The sequence below is a fragment of the Aptenodytes patagonicus genome, chromosome 3, assembly GCF_965638725.1.
Source record: "Aptenodytes patagonicus chromosome 3, bAptPat1.pri.cur, whole genome shotgun sequence".
Taxonomy (NCBI): domain Eukaryota; kingdom Metazoa; phylum Chordata; class Aves; order Sphenisciformes; family Spheniscidae; genus Aptenodytes; species Aptenodytes patagonicus.
In genome coordinates, this window is record NC_134951.1 from 14,932,461 (window position 1) to 14,953,627 (window position 21,167).

The 21,167-nt window shown below is 36.8% G+C and overlaps 1 protein-coding gene across 4 annotated transcripts in view; it reads left to right on the forward strand.

Annotated features, from left to right (window-relative positions):
• Positions 1–21,167, forward strand: part of NBAS (NBAS subunit of NRZ tethering complex) — a 214,384-nt gene that overhangs the window by 127,981 nt on the left and 65,236 nt on the right. For all 4 annotated transcript variants that reach the window (XM_076332759.1, XM_076332760.1, XM_076332757.1 and 1 more), the window contains 4 exons: positions 5,384–5,613; positions 12,556–12,666; positions 16,066–16,316; positions 18,127–18,461. In XM_076332759.1, coding sequence (XP_076188874.1) covers positions 5,384–5,613; positions 12,556–12,666; positions 16,066–16,316; positions 18,127–18,461 — 927 coding nt within the window. The remainder of the gene's footprint in view (positions 1–5,383; positions 5,614–12,555; positions 12,667–16,065; positions 16,317–18,126; positions 18,462–21,167) is intronic.

The following is a 21,167-nucleotide window of genomic DNA, read 5'->3' on the forward strand; positions in this document are numbered from 1 at the left end:
AACATCCAGTTTCACCTTGGAAAAAAGAGAAATCTGGATTAAATCTGTGGTGAAGGTGAGAAAGGAAGCTAGGGAATTGGAGTCCACAGCTGCATTCCTGGATCTACAAAATCCAGACCTACATTTTTGAGTACAGTATGAAATGGCTTGTTTGCATCACCCATGTACAGTACTGTGGTGACAAGCATTTTTTAAGAGTATGGACAGGCTTTAAAATCATTATACTTAAATATACCTGAGACATTAGAGTATGTTACAAAAACTTCTGATGGATCATTTAAGATTATAAATCTGAAATAGAAAGTTGTTATAATGTCTGAATCTATAAGACCTAGCTATAGGTTTGATAATTGAAGATTTATTGCTCAGCTCATCTCTACCTCATTTTTTTTGTTAGTGCAATTTTATTCTGACACATCTTGTAGCTTATAAAAGGTATTCTAGTAGGTATCCTTGTATGTTGACTCGGTGTGGTTTCACTGGTGGGTGATGGGATTTGCTGCTTCTTACATCCATTTAAAAAATGGTTGGAAAGCTGATCCTGAACAAATCAGTGTTGTCACCCAACAATATACGTAGCTGCAGCAGTGGGAGGACAAAGAAAGTTGAGGTATCCTTGCACTTGAGTGATGTGACAGTACAGGTTTTATTTCTGAGATGTTCTGGTCTTCCATCTCAGCCATACGCTTTATCTTTTGCTTTGAGCAGATCAGATGTTAGACAGCTGTGATCTGAAAGGTAGGCCACCCCACATTCATATGGTGCTGTGTCTAAGTTAATGTACTGTTGACTCACAGCGTGACAGCAGATCCAGTTGAGGACAAGAGTCACTGATTTAATTAATGAAAAGCTGTTTTATGGAGGGATGGATTTTACTTCTTGAGTGAACTATTTCTTTCCTGTAAATCTTTTCTCCTGCTTCAGTACATGAGGAAAAGTGTAGCCTATATGTGCTTCTCTTAATTCTTTTTTTCCTTTTTTTCTTACCTCACCTTCCATCAAATTTATAGCACATTGACTCTCTTGCTACAGGGATTGTGGCAGTTGCTGTAAGGGTTAGGGAGAGCTCTCTGCTTCTCCCTGAAATGTAAGTGCTTTCCAGAGGTGTAGTTTGCTTTCCTTAGAAGCACTAGAGATGGGCAACCACCAGAGACAGGATAGCGATCAAAGTGCAGCTGTGTCTGCAGCAGGAATTTTACACCCTGCTCCCTGGTGTCTCTTGCTTTGCTCATGTGCTGTCATCTCCTAGTTTTGCTAACCATTAGGGTTTTGCTTGGTGTATGTGTCCTTTTCTGTAGCATGATCTCTTTCTTAGGATCACTGAAAATGGTTTAGAACAAATTTGGTGTTATGAGGATCTGGGCACAACTGACGTACCCTCTTGCCTTCCCATTCGGATTCCTGTGGCTCACTGTGGTTGCAGCTTTTGACCATTACCAAAAGATTACAGTTCAAAAGGTGATGGAAATATTTTGCAACTTTAATCTAGAAAGGTCCACAACATCAGTTATGTATTCGGGGTGATTATGAGCAGATTAGCCTCTGACTCACATGAGTCTCAAAAAAACTGGCTCGTGACTGATGTGTATGGCTGAATTAAGCATTTTGAAGTAATTTAAGTATTTTAAAGAGATTTGAAAGAAAAAAGAAACAGTAATTTGCAAGGGAAAAAAAAATCAAATTGAAGATTGTTTTAGGTATCAAGGTGAAGAAATTCCAAAATCAAAACCTCATCTCTTTTTAAAACCAAAACCTCATCTCTTTTTAAAACCAGTGTTTCTTTTATAATATCACAGTGACACAGAGATTGTGAAGGGCTTCACAGGTGCGACTCCCAGAGGATGGTCAAAGAGAAATACTGCTTTCAAACATCTAGTCAGGTGGACCCTGATCCCCAGCTGAGGCTTACTGATAATGGCTGGTGGTGCAATATTGACAGTAACTTGTCCTGATCTGTCCTTAGTAAATCACATCTAATAGTATGAAATTAAATTAGCTTTATGCTGAGGTGATGGTCCTTTTTCCTTTTTTTTCCTTTTTCCTTTTTTTTCCTTTTTCCTTTTTTTTCCTTTTTCCTTTTTTTCCTTTTTCCTTTTTTCCTTTTTCCTTTTTTCCTTTTTCCTTTTTTCCTTTTTCCTTTTTTTCCTTTTTCCTTTTTTTCCTTTTTCCTTTTTTTTCCTTTTTCCTTTTTTTTCCCTTTTTCCTCTTTTCCTCTTTTCCTCTTTTCCTCTTTTCCTCTTTTCCTCTTTTCCTCTTTTCCTCTTTTCCTCTTTTCCTCTTTTCCTCTTTTCCTCTTTTCCTCTTTTCCTCTTTTCCTCTTTTCCTCTTTTTTCCTTTTTCCCTTTTCCCCTTTTTTCCTTTTTCCTTCCCCCCCTTCCCCCCTTCCCCCCTTCCCCCCTTCCCCCCTTCCCCCCCTTCCCCCCCTTCCCCCCCCTTCCCCCCCTTCCCCCCCTTCCCCCCCTTTTTTCCCCTTTTTCCCCTTTTTCCCTTTTTTTCCCTTTTTTTCTTCTTAAAAACATTTTAAATCTATAAAAGGATGATAAAACTGAGAGAAGGAAAACTGTGTGTTTCCACTAAATGAGTTTTGCAAACAACAATGACTTGGGAAAGATTGTTTTTTTTATAGATTAAAAAAAACCTAGAAAGTCTCACATGAGATATCAGTATAGGCTCTTGCATGAAGCTGGCTGTGGGATTTCTCTAATTTTTTTGTTTCTCTTTACTCATATATACATCCAAGGATCACATTGGTCCTTTAAACAACATGTACATCTTCCACTTCCTTCTCTTTCCCACCGTGTAACAGTTTGTCATCATTATTATTTGTGGTGGTTCTACTGTATCACACAGTGGTCCTTGATCCAGGTTTTTTTATTTTGTTTTTATTACAACCTGGTATTGAAACAAGAGGTAAAAGAGGTTCAGATAAGAAAAACAGTAAAACAGTACTGACCAGTTTCATAGAGAGCAGTCCTGGCAGAACTGCAGACTTATTACATTTTTGTAGGTATTATTTGGCAAAAGCATTAGCAGGAAAACAATTAAGCTGATTAGATAGCCTTAAGGTGTTCCTTTGAAGCATGAACAGGCAGGATGGAAGATTGCACACAGAAGCTCTTAGGGAAATGTAACAAACGAGGAATAAAGGTTGGTGCTAGTGATAGATGTCATTTGAGAGGGTGACAACTTGGTCAGAATATTATGGTGGGAAGTAAAGTGGCAGAGTTTAATTTTTTTAAAAAAGGAATCTCACATTTAAAGATGATGATTGGCCAGTGTATTGAAGACAAGGGTGGACCAAAAATAGAATGGGTTTAATCTACCTGTCTTAGTAATTAGTATTATTTTAAGTTATTGTGGTAAATACTCAAGTTTAGTTCTACCTCAAGGTGAAAAATTATGTGCTATTCCGGAAACTTATTAAAAATGTTCTCTTTTCATCTTCAGAAGCCATTTCTCAAAGAAGAGTTCTGGCGTATTTGTTTGAAAATACTTTCAAGATTGTCTTTGTGTACTTTATGAACAACCTAGTGGGCTGTGCACTGGAAGAAGAGTGCTGACATTGGATTCTACCCTACTTAACGGAGAGAGGGGAAACCTAGCAAAAGACAGCAAATTTACCCTCATAGGTTGTCAGAGGGACCTGCCTTTCTCAGTGGACTGTACAGGGGATTTAGGCAATTATGTTAAACAGGTTTCCTCATCTTGCTCTGACTTTCCCTGTCTCCATGCTCACATTCTAGTGTATCACCTAAAATGAGATACCAGGGTACGTAATAAGCAGTGGATTCATTTCCAGCTGATATAATTGTATTGTAGAGGCACTGCTCTGCTTGCCTATCTCTTTTCTGAGGTTTTATTATTCTGTTACCACTTTCCTAAGCAACCTTGAAAGAACTGCTGATGTTTATAAAATCAATGAGTTTGCAATATTTAGAGGGCTTCAGAAAAATATCATGTGGAGAGGAAAAACGATGCCCTGTAGCCCTGTAGCATTTAATATGACTTGGTGAGCAGCCTGTCAGCTAAGACTTGAAAGGGGGGGGGGGGGGGGAGAATCAATTTAGAATGACCAGCAAGTCATAGAAAAACTCAAGCATGCCTCAAGGTTCAAACATTTGATGCCTGTTTTACCCTGCTGTGCACTCTAGTTAATGTTCATAAGTTTTTAGCCTCTAATTTAGCAGAATCATTCTGTAATAAAAACAAAGTATATTTGTCCAGTACACTCAACATTCTTGGGATCACAGCAGTTAAATCAGCTGTTTCTTTTAGAAAATACTTCAGCCACAGTTGGCATCCCCAGGTATTCTTTGGTGGCTCTTTTGGCAGCACTTCTTCCTCAGTGGGTGCTACGCAGAAGTCACGGTGCTTCCTTGTGGGCATTGTGCTGCTGGTGGCCTTGTTTTTCATGGAAGAGAGAAATCAAGGTATTGAGTGTGCTGATTGATGAAATATCGCAGTCAGCTGTGTTGGAAGTGGAGGTGCCTAGACACAGGCACTGTCCAGATTTTGAGATAATTGGGAACTCTCTATAGTACGTGTGTTTCTTGGTCATTTCAAACACACAGACTGTATTTGTTTCATGTTCTAAATTGTTGCTTTGCTATGTGGGTTTTTGACTACAGAAGTTAGCGGTTGATTAAATATGCACTTGATGCGTAATTTCTAACACAGAAAAGTAAGTTTTATTTGTGATGAAGGTATTTTGAAAACAAAAATTGTCCTAATCCATGGGTGATCAATATTTAATTATTTGAAGGTTTCAGGGTGTAGGCAATGCCTTGTGTGCAATTTGCAGATCCTGCAACACTTCTCATTCTTTGAAAGTATCAGTGCTCGACACTTAAAATGCTAAGCTATTCCTTTTATCAATTCCGTATAATAGAAGTGTATCAGAAATTCAGTAACAAAAAAAACCCCAACGGTTTCAATATTGCTTTCATTCTTATTTTTGAGATAGAGTCTCTGTTCTAGAGTAAACGTACCTGTAGTGTTTGCAATTGAGGAGAGATTTGGTAAGTTTTCATTGATTTGTTGAAGTGTTTTACCAATCATTTGCCTAGTTCAACATTAATTAAAATGAGGGTTTTAAAAACAAATAAATTCAGTCATAGTGAAGTACTTAGTATTAATTTGGTTAGGTAAGTTTGTGTGAATTTTTGTAGCGTATGGAATAGTCTAAAACTTTGCAAAAGGAGAAATTTTAAAGTCATAGCGAATAGCCCTTATAGAAAATTTGGAATTCTGTTGCACTTAAAACTTCTTAAAAAAAAAAAAAAAAAGGAAAAAATATTTCAGTTCTGAACGCAGGAATCAATTACAAAATGGTAAATTTTTCACAGACATTTACAATTTAGTTTGTTTTCAATTATTTTCACAGGCTGATCCAAAAGAGCTGATTCAGATGGTCACAAAGCATGTTACTCAGTATGGCTGTACAGACTGGCCTGAAGAAATCGCAACTTTGATAAATCAGCTGCATTACTACAATGAACGACTACTGGATTTCACTCAAGCTCAGATTCTGCAAGGGCTTGGCAAAGGAGTGGATGTGCAGAGGTTTACAGCAGATGGACAGTACAAGAGGGAAACAATACTAGGATTGGCAGAGTAAGTGATGTCTATTATGTTTATTTTCTTTATTTTGTAATGGAATTACTTTAAGCTTTAAATCAGGAAAGTAAATTGAAAGTACTGCTGACCTTTAGAAGGGATAAGTTAACAGTTGCTTTAGGTATTTACACTGTAATGCTGCTACAATTGGAGCCTTCTTTGTTCAACTACTCCACTTAAATGAAATGTTGCTCAAATAAATGGATTGATAACTTTTAATGGAAGCTATAACTGTTTATTAATTGTTAATGTTAAAGTTAATCAGGGATGAATGAAATCAGCATAGGTGGAGGTCTGATTTCTTCCTTTCATCTCCTGTAAATCTGCCCTAGCAATCTATTAAGGTATGCCCAAGCATCACAGTTTGTAATGAACTATAGTTTTAAAAAATAAAAAGTTAATAAACTGTATTTTATTTTTAATAATTTAGTTAAAGCTACTGTATATTACAATATTTTTCCCCTGTAGTCATTTAGAAGTACTGAAGGCTTCACTGCACGTGTTCTGATATTTAGGATGCTTTTGTCTCACCGTTCAGTTATCCAGAATAGAAAAAAAGGAAAGATAAAGGATAGTACTGTCTTTTCATTTTAAAAATACCTTTAATTAACATCTGCATACAGGTACTTTAAGCTGTGAACAAGTCATGAATACATACTTGGACTCTATATCTTTTGAAGACAATCACAGTTGAATAGCTGCTAGACTGTCAAAGGAAGAGTTCTGTGCAATAAGAAGCTTTTAATGTAATTTTTAACCTAATTTTAAACTACTCTGTGCATAAAGCTTTTGAAGAGCATATTTAGATGTTTACAGTCTTCCACCTATGTAGCTGCTCATAGCTACAATTCCAATAGAAATTCGTTAGTAAAAAAGAACATTGATATGAAATGCTGAATAAGAATAGTAGTATAACCTCAGGTTTTGAACACTAACTAAGCTGCTGCTTTGCATCTATAAAATCTATACCTGCATAGATTTTGGCAGTGCATTCATAAAAATAGCTTGTAAGCATCTTTTAACGTTTCCAGTGGAGTTACCTGTTCTGTATATATTGATCACTGAGCACATATCAGTAGTATGTCACTAGGTGAATGTTACATCTTATGATTATCTACAGTAACTTCAATACAAAAATCCTTCTGTTATTACAGATATTTATTTTGAATGCAGCATGCTTGCTTACATTCTCATCTAAGTGTCCTTTAGATACTGTCTTTCGTAAAAATAAAGTAAACATGAAGAGAAAGTTCCTTACAGTAAGTAGAGATCGAAACACAATATGAAAGGGTTAGTAAAAATAAGGCTTCATAGCACGTGGATGAGCATGGTACTTCCATATTAGGCAGTTGCAAAGAGCCAATTAATTACTTGTTCAGCTTGCAGCTTCCTTGCTTTAATCATCTCAGTTGACTCTTAATCTGCATTTTCTAATGAAAACAATGTGCAAATTCAATATAATTGTGTAGTGTATTTTTGAATTATCATTAAGTGACTCATGTTTTTAATCTTTTATGAAGTGCTGTTTGCAGGAACAACACCTGGAAGAGATGGTATCTTATTTACAAAACAGCTTTGTACTAGAATGAGCAATTTGCTAAAACTACTTAACAAATAGTTGTCAATTTTATCTTCCATATTTGGTGTATTGTCATTAGAGCTTATTATGCATCATTTATCAAATATTTAAGGATTTGGGTGCCTCACAGACTTAATCAAGGTTCGTTCTCAAGCAGTTAACAATTTATTTGGGCAAAATAGAGCCAGAATGTATCTGGAAAGGAATTAGGAAAACTAGAGCAAGACTGAATGGGAGTTCTTGAGTAATCAGGTGAAGTCCCCAGTAGCTTCAGGCCAGCTGTGGTGTATAAGGTTTCTAAATTCTTTTACTTGAGGCCAGCCTTTGGGTGGCTTTTTTTTTTCTTTTCATTCACTTGCTCTGAGGTCTTCAGCCCTTCACTGCTTCTGTAAAAATGTTAAAATCAGAAGTTGATTTTAATGCTTTAATACCAATTTCTTTCTTGTCTTGTGTCACTGATCTGAAATACTTACTTTAGATTTTTAGAAAAATTGTGCAAATTATCAAGCAATCTGAATTTCATAACTTAGCTTGTGCTTATTGGGTTCTCAGAATGATTTTGGTGCATATGAACTAGGTCCCTTTCCAGAAGACTAAACCAGAAGGTCCTGTATAAAACCACTTTGAACGTACTTTAGCTCTTATTAGTAACGTTAGCTTCTGAACCATTGTGTATGCTTTTGCTATACTGCTCTGCTCTGTTGCCAGTGTAGACACAGCCTTTTCTCCCTGATGTATTGCTGCTGCAAAACTTAACAAACAGCTGTAGCCTTCCATCTCATTTTCCTGCTTCAAACATGAGAGGAAACGAAAGGCTCTTGGCTTAAATCTTCATTTCAGTTCTCTAAGTTGGATTTTTTTTTTTAAACATTTTTTGAGGACGGGCAACTGGAAAAGTGGATGTCATTTCCCTTTATTGTGATTGATTCCAGTGGTGGTTCTAATGTTTTGTAGCTGATTGATGCCAACAGAAAATGTTGAAGACAGCGATTGTGAGCAAACACATGTACATGTATGATACAACAGAGGTTTTAGACAACAAGATAGAAAAAAAAATTGCTCTGAGCTGCCAAATGTTTATTTCTGTGAGCTTGAAGATAGTCAGCAAAATCCCAGCTGAGCACTACTGCACAGGCATATTTTTTGGTACTTTCACAGGCATATTTTTTGGTACTTTGGAAATGTGTGCTAGCACACAGGCAGGGTGGCTAAGAGCCATCCACAAGAACTGCTTCTGACTTTGCTTTTGCACCAATGGTGGTGCAACAGCACACAGGAAGTACAACCAAACTGCGCCTGCACCGGAGCCTTCAGCGGGGATTTCCCTGGCAGTCCTCAGGCTCACAGAGGCAGGCAGTTAGTGCTGGGCATGAAAAGGGGTGGGTAAAAGAAAGTTAAAAGGTCCTTTACAAGGTCACGGCCATTTTTTCAGCTCTTCATTGTGTAACAACTACTTGTTCTTATCTTGTCAATATTATCTTAACAATGAATAGCTTGTTACTGTTCTTCATTTATACGATATCATTCCTTTAAACCTCCATTGCCACTGCATGCCACTCTTAAGACAGAAAGACAGGATTTTAGTAAGGTTTATAAGGGTCTAGGGGGAATGGATCCCCCTAGCTCCAAGAGCCACTCCTGATTTGTATGATTGACTGAGTTATTGTGCAACTAAAGCATTCATATCATCATCCTCTTTCACTGAATCACAGAATCACAGAATGGTGGAGGTTGGGAGCGACCTCTGCAGATCATATGGTCGAACCCCTCTGCTCAAGCAGGGCCACCTAGAGCTAGTTACACTGCATTGTGTCCAGACGGCTTTTGAATACTTCCAAGGATGCAGACTCCACAGCCTCCTGGACAACTTGTACAAGTGCTCGGTCACCCTCACAGTAACAAAGTGTTTCCTGATGTTCAGATACGCCCTCCTGTGTTTCAGTGTGTGCCCATTGCCTCTGGTGCTGTCACTGCGCACCACTGAAAAGAGCCTGGCTCTGCCCTCTTTGCACCCTCCCTTCAGGTATTTGTATACATTGATGAGATCCACCCTGAGCCTTCTCTTCTCCAGGCTGAACAGTCCCAGCTCTCTCAGCCTTTCCTCGTAGGAGTAATGCTCCAGTCCCTTCATCATCTTTGTGGCCCTTCACTGGACTCTCTCCAGTAGCTCCATCATTCATTTCAGAACTGCTCAGTTCATTTCAGAAGTTGTTGTAGTATTTACTTTTTAAGTAGAGGATTATTAGATCGTTCCTAAAGATCATCTTTTCCTTCTGTCGAGATATTCTGTATCTGAATTGATGATACAAGGAAAGTAATACATTGTAGTTTGTTTGTTTGTTTGTTTTTTAAATTAGTGAAAGTATTGAGATCAGTGTGAGGACTAGCCTGCAGAATAGTGCTGTTAACCTCATCACCTCCAGTGTACCTTTTCCTGAATATCCTCTGTTATCTTCCCCTTAGCCAGTGGCATACTCGCTGTGCAGTTCTTGCATCAGTCTTCACCTGCACTTTAACTAGTAATCCCCTTATTGACAGTACATCAAATGATTTCTGGAAAAGGCGAAGGAATGTAAGTTTACATGTGTTGTGATTTGGCAACAGCTGTTGTGTATCCCTGGTTAAAAAAAGATCTGCTTTCATGTACTGAATGACAACCTGCACAAACTGTGGCTACTAATCTGGAATTTACAATGTAGTGCTGTCATGGTACTTCTCCTTAAGGTCGAAAAATAGAATAGAGCATCTGCCTTTAAAGATTAGATGACTCTTACTGAGTATTTTTGAAAAAGTTTAGATCATCATCCTCTTAACACATACATCATTGCTTGCTGGGTTAAAAAGCGTTCTTTTGTTTGCATTGAAGTATTGAGTCTAGTTTCAAGAGATTGGGTACAGGAAGCCTTGCTGTGCTGGAAAATCAGAGGGAAAGTGCCGTGGTCATTGGAACAGAAGAGACAGGATAGTGTGTGGGATTTTTTTTCCTTTTTTTTTTTTCCCCCCTTCTTAAATATATTCCAATAATTACTTTATTTATCTTAAAATATATTTCTTTCTTTTAATTTTAATGCTTGTGTTCTGCCTCCTTTAATTTGCATACATGTTATTCAGTGTAAAGTGCCTAAAATTTTTGAGGGGTTGTCATAATTAAGAGTCATTACAAGAGGGTTGTGGGTTTTTTCTTTTTTGGGGTTTTTCTGTTTGCTTTTTTTTTTTAACTATTAGAGCAATAGTTATAATACAAAGGCTATTCTGATAGCTGGTTGTGAAGATTTTTCAGCATTATGTTCTTTCTTGGCATTTTGCTTTTCTACTCTGCATCCTATATAATTTTAATTCTACAGTATCTGTAGCAACTATCACAGTGGAATGTAATGATATGTTGGATTGAGCGTCTAAAAATCAGAATTAAGGTATATGGATGTGTCAGCTGATCACTTAGGGTGGTGAGAAAATCATGGACTCCAGCTGTAAGCCTTGTTTAGCATAGATCAAGATATGGTATAGATCTATGTTAGTCAATGACAAAAAAAGAACTGGGAGAATATACTCTCTAACCTGTAGGTTTTTTCTGCTTTCCTTTTACTGTCATACATAGATAATGATGATAGTATAGAAAATGTTGTACTAAAAGTTATGGTTGCTCCACAAAGTTTGCCTCCTACCCCCCAGTATTGTAGAAAACAATGTAATGAATCTAAGGAAGGTGTGAAATGTACGGTAAGGTCACTCAAGTTTATGGAGTTAACATGAGTCTGTAGATGAGTGATGTTAATATAATTTTGTTCACTAATTTACTGACAGTTGCAGTTGTATTTTGTAATAGTTCATGTTGTGTAAGGCTTTTTTCCATAGTCCCACATGACTTTTTAATTAAAGAATCTAAACCAATATGGTCAGCAGTATCCACATTAAATACATTTTTTAAAAAGTTGTTTGTGACAGTTCTATTAGGATGTAATTATAAACAGATAGATAGAATTTTTCTTGGAATTATCCTGGGGGGAAAAAAAAAAAAAAACAAAAAACAAAACCCAAAAAACCCAGCATCAGCCTTAATAGTTTTGTACTGCTCCTATACCAGCATAAAAACAAAACCCATGTGTGTCTATTTGAGCCATACTAGCCTCAGTGGATTAGTAAAAATTAATATGAAGTTAACTTCAGGCTTTCATCACTTAACAGATTCTCCATCTATTGTTCTGTTAAAGGGGTATACAAAAACAGAAAACCAGCTTTTAATGTTTCTTGGACATTTACAGAGTGGAGCTGGACATTTACCCACCTTCTTTCAGTCTGCAGATACTAAGTGTTTCTGTCTGAATTTCTAGGAAGAGCTTCGAGCACCTACATACCAGTTGTGCTAAAAGACTGTAGGCGTTGCAACTAAATCAAATAAATGCTAACTGTGTGTTGTGGTTTAGCCCGGCAGGCAGCTGAACACCACACAGCCGTTCGCTCACTCCCCGCCCCCTTCCAGTGGGATGGGAGAGAGAATCAGGGGGAAAAAAAAAGTAAAATTTGTGGGTTGAGATAAAGACAATTTAATATGACAGAAAAGGAAGGGATAATAATAATGATAAAAGAATATACAAAGCAAGTGATGCATGATGCAGTTGCTCACCACCCGCTGACCAATGCCCAGCCAGTCCCCGAGCAGCGGCCCCCCCGGCCAGCTTTCCCCAGTTTATGTACTGAGCATGACGTCCCATGGTGTGGAATGTCCCTTTGGCCAGTTGGGGTCAGCTGTCCTGGCTGTGCCCCCTCCCAGCTTCTTGTGCACCTCCAGCCTTCTCAGTCGGTAGAGCATGGGAAGCTGAAAAGTCCTTGACTAGTGTAAGCACTACTTAGCGACAACTAAAACATCGGTGTGTTATCAACATTGTTCTCATCCTAAATCGAAAACACAGCACTGTACCAGCTACTAGGAAGAAAATTAACTCTATCCCAGCCGAAATCAAGACACTGTGACACATTACATCCTTTATCACTTTGTAATTGAAATGAAATGAAAACTGAGGCTTTTGCTTTAGCACAAAGGTTAAGCAGAAACTGTCATTGAGAACCAAAGTGTATGTGGAGCAGGTGCCTGTCTTTGGAATATCTCTGTAGTTTTGATTTTTTTTTTTTTCTTTTTCTATTCCTCCCCCTTAATGCAGCACTGAGTATAAGCAAATGCAAGAAGACACACTTTGTGTGTTTTTATTTAACTGTGATTCAAACTAGTGAATAAAATCTAGTTTCTTGGTTTATGAAAAAAAAAAAATCATTACTTTTCTAATGCATATATTTATTATCACGTCATGTCTCTAGGGGCTTAGTGTAACTTTCCCTTGTTTTCTTTCATGTATCTCTATAAGAACACTTGAAGAAAATGTCTACAAGATTGCTGTTTCTTTGGCTCAGCGATACGGTGTTCCACTTTGGGAAGTTTATATGACGCATTTGGAATTTTTATTCACCGACAGTGGGTAAGTTGTCTCCCCTACAAATGCACAAAGGATTCTGTTACACAGAAATATGTGCTAACCTATGAGAAAATTGAAGTATATTGAGGGTAGAGTTTGGTTTGTGTTTTCATATTTCTTGTGTTGTGATAGTTTGGGAATTTTTTTGTCTTTTCTACGTGATATTTTTGTAACCCGGCACGAAAATAGGTGTTACAGGCAAGGATGGAGTCCATATGTGTCTTATTATTCTTGTAAGTATCCCTGGACTTTGTTTCAGTGTTTAGGTTTCCACGGCTTTGAATGCTTAGTGCTCTCTTCCAATAGCAACTTACCTTGTAGTTATTTTTACAGTGCCTTGGAATATCTCCTGAAGCTTGATAGTTTTTATATGGTTATTTATTTTTAAATAAAGTTTTGCTATTTATTGATCTCTCTTCTACATAATAACAAAGGAAATAAATATATTGGCACTTCCCATTCATCTGTTCATCTCAGTTTCAGTTTTTTATAGAACCACTTTTTTTACAATATTTCTTTGGAACTCTTCTAGTCTACAAGATTATGGTAGACCAGACCTGGCACTGGTGGGGGGTGTGTGGGGGAGGGATGCTTTTCTTTTCTATTCTAAAGTTAGTTCCAGGGCCTTTTAAAAAAAAAAAAACAACAAAAAACAAAAAAGCACCAAAAAAACCCCAAACCACCAAACAACTTTGACAACTTGTCAGTCAGACAAGTACTTTTTGCCCACTGAAAGATGAATAAACCCATTCGATGAAAGACTAAGATACTTGCCTGAGTAGTGCATTCAGATGTCAGTGATGTAGAGCCCCCTGTGTAATACAGCAGCTCTTATCTACTGTTCTGACAGACATGATCAAATTAGTATAGTTAGTTTCAAATTTTAAATTGTGAAAGCAGCTTTAGCTTGCAGCAGTATTTGTACTCCTCTTAACATAAACTATTAATTAAAAAGCATTAAAATGTTTTATAAAACATGAGGCATAAGAAAACAAAGCCTGATAGACATTGGTGCAAGATCTGAGAAGATGAAATAGCATTCATAGATTTTCTTTGCTTCCTTTAGAAAACAGAGAAGTCATACCCTCTAAATTTTGATGCTGCTAAATTATTTAGTGCTTTAAACAAAATAGGCAGTCAGGGTATAAACATGGCAACACTGGGGTGAATATGAAAGAGCCAGCTGACTTCTCTGGGACTAGAATATTACCCAAGGTGTTTTGCAACAGTTTTCTACCATTTTCTTTGTTCTTGTCCTCCATGAGTTAGTATTCATAGAATTCTGAAATCACTGAAGTACAAAGTAACAACCTTTTCTAACGAAATTCAAAAAAGTCTTGAAAATTGATGTATAGTAGCATAATATGCTGCTGAGCATGTTTTTGTTGTATCATAATCTCATTTTAAAGTTGATTGACAGCATATGGCCATTACAGTATATTTTAGTCTTGGGATTATGGCATTAATAATGCATGCCTTGTTATGCATTCATTCTGAACTGAAAAGAAGTTTATTCTAAGACTTAATCTCTTTAACCAAATATGCAGTATTTCTATAAGCCACTTTATGTAGGGAGAAGCTCAAAAGAAGCATTTACGTAGTGTCTATTAACTATTTCTTTGATTATTTGATGGCAAATAAACATCACGTTTTTCTGTTATGCTGTGATTTTGAGTCTGAAAATGGTTTAGAATTTTTTTTAATTGAGTGGAAATTTAATTGTTTCTTTGGAAGAATGTGATCAAATTTGATTACCAAAAATCATACATTTTATTATTTCAGTGAAAGGAAATGTTATGTTTGCATGTCACAGAATCTATTATTCCAGAATCTTTCTGAACAGCATAATGAACCCTTCCACCTTCCCCATCCCCCTACCCATCCCCGCACCCCAAAAACACACTGCAAACCTCTGTAGATCCTGTCAATATAATTTAATGTCCCTCTAGTCTTTAGTCTGAACTTTGGGTGTGGACAGAAAAATGTATTCAAATCACACTCTTGAAATACATCAGTCCCAAGTGTCTGTTTTTGTCTTACATAAAGAGTGACTGACACTTTATTTCCATTAATATCGTACTTATTTCCATTAATGTAGTAGAACACTTAACAAGAATTTAGAGTCTTAAAATAATGCTTACAAGGTTAACCACCTAATTAGGGTGGGTTCGAGATGTAAAAATAACTCAAAATAACTTATTCTCCCCCAGAAATCAGAGATTCATTTTAAACTGAGAGAAGGTTGTGTTTGTGGTATTTGTTGCAAGAAAATAATCTTTAGGAATGAAACTGAGATATATTTTACTTGGCTAGCAAAGACAAACACTAACTTATATGTGGCATTTATACATAGGAGAAATTCACGTTGAAATTCTAATTTAATCAATTTTAAAGGTTTAAGAAATTCAAATGGGATTAGAAGACATCAGATTTCCAAGTGAAACATGCTACCTAACATGGCATATGGTTGGACTTTGGGGAGAGTCAAGGTGGTAGTCACCCATAGCTGACTTCTTTCCTCAGTTTTTAGGTAAAACTTTCAGTTGAGAAAGGTATAAACTTAAGATGAGACTTCCTTGATATGCACCCATTTTTATCCCAGGTGAGGAAAAAAGGAGTGATTGCATTCAGCTATCTTTTATGTAGCCAGCTGGAGGTGTCTGAATTCATGCTGTGAAAGAGCTAATTATTCTTTTCAAAAGGGTCAAGAAAAAAAATTTCCTGAAGCAGTGAGACTGGCTGAGGTCAACCCAAGACTTGCTGATATTTTCCTAAATTTTCATGGATGTCAATTTGAGAGGCAACTTGATAAAACTGTCAAATGAAATATGCTGAGCATGAATAATAATGTCAAATAGATTGACTAGTGGGCAAGAGCCAATTTTCAGTGATAATATCTCTCAAAGCATGCACAGGTGCTCATCTACTACAGAAAATAGAATGTAATAGATTGGGAGAGCTTCTAATTGGGGAATAGGATATTCTAGCATCTCTCAGCCACAAGGTTGGTGGGGTTTTTTTGTGTTTTGTTTTGTTTTTTTTTAAAAAAAAAGGCTTCCTGTACAAGAAGCTCTGGACATATGTCTACTTTTACATATAGCTATAATTAGAGATGTGAAATGCTGCTTTGAATCCCACTTCAGTATTCACGACCCTTAATCTGCATGTCCAAATCAACAGATAGCAAGACCAGGAAATACAAGAGCTCCTTAGCTTATGTTTATGGAGGATAACAGCTGTCTAAAAACTTATTGAAGAGTATTTACTTTTTCAAAATGTCTTACAAAGTTGAACTTTACTGCTTAAATAAGGGAAAGTATTGTCCTGTCTCCTAGGTGTGCAGCTGAAGAATCTTTCATGGCATGTCCAGGCCTTTAATGCCATAATTCTTTCTAAATGCAGGTTATCAACACTGGAAATACAAGAAAGAGCACAAACTCTTGGTCTCTTTGAGACTTTGAAAACCAATCCTGAAACCTTACATGAACACATGGTTAAATATGTTTACCCAAGTATTGAAGGTAGAGATCACCAGCGATTGCTTTACTATTTTACACTCCTTGAAAATTGTGGTTGCTCAGAAGTGGTGAAGCATGCTGTTAAACCTGAAACTCACATCCGACTCCTGAAAAAATTTAAAGCAGTTGCACCAGGTAGGAGAGTTCCTGTTTCTTTTCTTCATAGCTGTATTTATTATTCTGTTAAGTGAGTGTCGACATGATTATGCTTATCTAGTTTATACCCTCCAGGTAATTTTTTTTTCAATAAGCATATCAGATGAACGCAAGTAATTTAGTTGGTTAGTCATGTCTTATAGGAGTAAGTTCCTTCTCTTTGTATTAATGGAAATTTAGTTTACTTTATCACGGCAAGCAAAAAAATATTTAAAAACAGGTTTCTGTTGGTGATGCAAGTTAAAATTATTGGCAGTGGTTCATAGTGAATTTTTAAAGAAAAAAATACAGACCTCCCAGAGCATAATTTTTAACACTGCAAGTTTAACATGAATATTCTCAAAGAACTTAAGACAGTGTACCTTTTAAAAGTCTGAATTGCATAATATATCAAGAACTCTAAGCATTTGTTTGTTTTAAAGAGGGTAATTTTATTTTGTGTTTTATCCTTGATGTTACCTTTTGCTTTTGCAGAACTATAACATTATTTGTCCTCCTACATTATCAGACAATGCCTATAAAAGTGAGCTGCTGGAAAGCGTTCTGAAATTTTGAATGCTAGTTTCAATTTGCTTGTTAGTCAAGTATTAGCAGTATCTTGAATTTCAGTTGAGTAACTCCAAATCCAGTTTCAGAATGAAAAATACGCACTGTATGGGATTACATGCTGTGGGGATGAATTAATTGTTCAATACTGGAACCTCATGTGTATCAGACACTAAATTTGCTGCAGAATTTGGAGAGATTGTGCATATGAATTCATGTATTGCAGGAAGAAAAAAGGTGATAATTTTTTTGGGGGGGAGGGATTACCTTCGGTTCTCATTGGCGTGTTTAAACACTCCAGTTCTATGGTGCTTGTCGAAAAAAAATCTGTCAAGAAGTTATTGTTTGCCTTCAAAGTTATTTTTAAATGTTGCTCAAAAAAAAGTCCTAGGACCATATGTCAGACATAAATTAGTCACTTTGTATGGTAAAAAATTAAATCTATTTTATTACAACCTTAATTAAAATTCTCAGTGTTCAGCATAATTTATAGATAGTAGGCAAGGAACAACATCAAAGTATTTGTAGAGGTAACAGGCCCTAAGTATATGAAGAAACACATGGCAATAAAGTCGGTTGTCTTAGGAATTATATGCATAGAGAATAAAGTAGTATTGTTGCTAGAAATATTTTGTTGTTGCTAGAATAATTTGCAAGAATTTTCTTCCTGTAGGAACCAAAGTAGTAACAGGACTCTTGTGTTGTAGATCCATTTACATGAATATCTATATATGTCCTGTCTCTAGTTGACCTTACTTAGTTTACCTGTGGTTAGTGCCTTGAATTTTTGCTGAGATAGGTAGTAAGTGCCAATTGTTACACGATCAGAATACATCTTTTTTTAATAATGAAGACTTAACTAAAGAAGTGAGTGCATGAGGTTTTCTAGGATTTATATTAAAAAAATAGTAGCACGATTCTATATACTATATATATATTCTTGCTTCTTTGAGAATCTGCTCTTTTAGTTTGTATCGATATGTAATGTTAAAGTATGTTCCAGGGACTAAGAGATTTTACATGCATCAGGACATCATAAAATCCCAGTGTTACCTGTATACAAACCTGTCTTCCTCCCCGGTCTTGTCAGTATGTATGACTGTAAAAGGAGATGGAGTAGAGTCTTTCTAGTTCTGCAGATACTGGTTTAGTACTGATTGTTTTACACATAAACGTAGAGTTTGAGTAGATTTAACTATGAATAACTTTTATTTTGTTTGCCTCTTTCTCCTTCTGTCAATAGGTCTTAATTACAAGAAGCTAACAGATGAAAATGAAAACCCTCTGGAAACACTGGAGCCCATCCTTACAAGTCAAAATATCTTATCTATTTCCAAACTGGCTCCCAAAATTCCTAAAAAAGATGGCAGTACGCTGTCACCGAGCTCTATTTATGCTGTCTGGTTACAAAAACTTTTTTGGAATGGTGATCACCATCTCATTAAAAAAATACCAGAAACCATGGATGAGTGGCTACACACATATGATACGTGTTCAAAGTACTTGGATAGACTTGATCCAGATGATATTGTCACTTTTATTGACGAAATTACCTTTTCTTCAAAAGCTGTCACAAAGGTAAGCAGATATATTTGAAGAATTTCAGGCCTTAGGTGAGGCACAGTTGAATGTAGTATCAAGGAGAAAGTCTCAGCAGATTTTTACATTTTTCATTTTACAGTTTTTAAAGATAAATTCATAAACCTACCTTTCTCTGCCTACCTCTTCTTTTTATGACTGCCAGTATAGAAGAAGATTTTTATTCAGTTAGAGGAGTTAGCTCTGTGGATAAGAGAGTTTTTGATGGAACCCCAAAGTCCCTGTATTTTGGTTCAGCAGAGAATAAGATATTCTTCTTGTGTATTTATTTATTTTACTTGTGCTCATCCTAAAATTCATTGTGCTGCAGGCTTGTGTTTAGTACCAGGCTTTTGCATTCTGAACAGGATGCTCCACAGGGAAGCATTCAGGGCTAACACATATGGTTTCTAGGCACTGTAATAATATAAATGATAAACTCTATCGTAATCTCCATCTGGCTGAAAGCCCGTTATTGAAAGAACGTGCTTTCATGTCCGTAACATATATTACCAGATTTGCAATTTCTTTTTGCCCAGTGAAACCTACTTATAAGGAAGTTTCTAACGTAAAGTTTTACCCTTGCTTTCTTATGTGTCTTTGCTTCCAAGCACAAAAAAGAGATGAGATTTCTTAGATACTACCTTATTAAAAGATCTTGAGATGTCTTCACTAACTTAATCTGAAATGAAAAGATGATAAAGAAGAGATGTTTTGTGAGTTTTTTTGTGTCTTTATCTTCTCTATTCTGGATTGTGCTCATTTTCCAGAGGTGTTTATTCACCCCGTTCAATGAGGTGTCATTTGTTCCCTCTCTGGATATTGTTTTAGTGTTCCTATGATATTACTATAAATTTATTAGAACCCATCTAACCTGTATCTATACCAGAATTTATTGAAAAAAAATTGCTATTCATTGAAATCCTGGGAAAATGAAAAGCTTTGTCAGCACCAAATTTATGCTTTGATCTGTCATGCTACTAATAGACCAACACTTTTTATCACTAGTCCCATCAGCTGTCGCTTAAGCCTGTTCAGCAGAACCGCTGTCTTGTTTAAGTGTTTTGATCCTTTCTATCATGTAAACATAGTGAGTGTTTCATGCTTATCAGGAAAGACTGACACTCATCCTGAGATCTCAGTTGCCAGACCTGACCCTGGATGGAGGTAGCGAGGGGATGGTTGTTGTCTAATGAGAAGGAAATACTGCCTTCACATATGATCTCCGCTAGTGACTACTTGAAACTGTTGATGTATCTTGGGTGTTTCAAGATTATTTCTCATTTATTCCAGATGAATGATGCAGGGAGAGGATGGACAGCCTCCACTGTGTATCTGTTTTGAAATGCATTGTTTATTTTCATTTATTTATTTCTGTTCAGGATTCCAAATCAGTTACTCTACTCTCTTAAGATGAGTAGGATTTGAAGGAAGGAAGTATTGATGGCAGGATTATTGTGGTTGGTGGCCAAGCAGAACTTCGTAGCAGAAATCTGTTAGCTTTTTGGCCATGAAAGATACTCAAGAAGTGTTTGAAACCGTTGGTCAAATCAGCTGATTTAGTGTGTCCCCTGCACTGGGTTTGGGAATGAAACAGCTGTTTAACCAGCTTGCAGCTATTTTTGCCTCAGGATCCCATCCAATTTTCAAGTGGAAGTGTGCAATGAAAAATCATTGTAAAACCCGAAAACTTATTTCTCAGAGATCTCTTTCCTCTAACTTTGATTTGAAAAATGCTTCATACATAAAGGTGCAAGCCGAAAGGCAGCTTTTTACTTAAAATTTTATCCTGTTTTCAGGGTGCACTGGTCATGTGAACACTCTTTAAATTTCTAATTCAACACTTTCTTCCCAGCCCAGTTCTGTGTCCAAGTACTTTATTATATCAGTTTCCCATTCCTATAACAGATGTACATTTCTGTATTTCATGGAAGCACTGATATTTAATGTATGTAAAGGACTGCAAAAAACCATGGTAATTACCATGAAATAATCTGTGCTGTCACTGAGACAGCTGAGTTTTCTCACATACAGAAAATTTGTGGAGTTCTTTTAAGTGGACCTTGAGAGGAAGCTTAAAGTGAGATAGTGTAAGTAGTTTTTTAGGAGTGCCGAGAGGTGAATTGGCTCTTTCCCCCGTTGAGGGGAAAAAAACAAACAAAAAACCCAACTGCTGCACACACATCCCCCACCCCCCTCTCACCCCCTCAAAATTTCAAAAGGGGAGGGGTGGAAGGGAGAGAGAGTAGTCCAGGGAGCGTGATGAAATGCACTCCATCGTTATCCTTGTGGAACAGCACCTCAGTCTAAAAGCTCCTCTTGGTCAGAAATGATCAAGAAAAGTCTCGAGTGATGCAGTGTAATGGGAGGTAGGCTACATAGCAGTGTAGGCTACATGAGTTGAACTTAAAGGGTACCATTGCTGTTGTCACCACATGGGAGCTTAGGAAGCAGACATCAGAATATCCCCCACTGTTTCAATATATCAACAGTAGTAAGGAGAGGCAGGTGACGGGCCACCAAAGCAGTATGAAGCTGCTTCTACTTGCATGTCTCTTGACGTGACAGAGAACCTGGGAGCAGAATGCGTAATTGTACAAAAGGGAATGAAAGCACAGGAGTTTAGTGCTGACTTCAGAAATTTCTTGTTCTTAGTGAGAAAGACAGGAACGTGCTGGGCTTTGCCAGGGGGCCCTCTTCTTCACC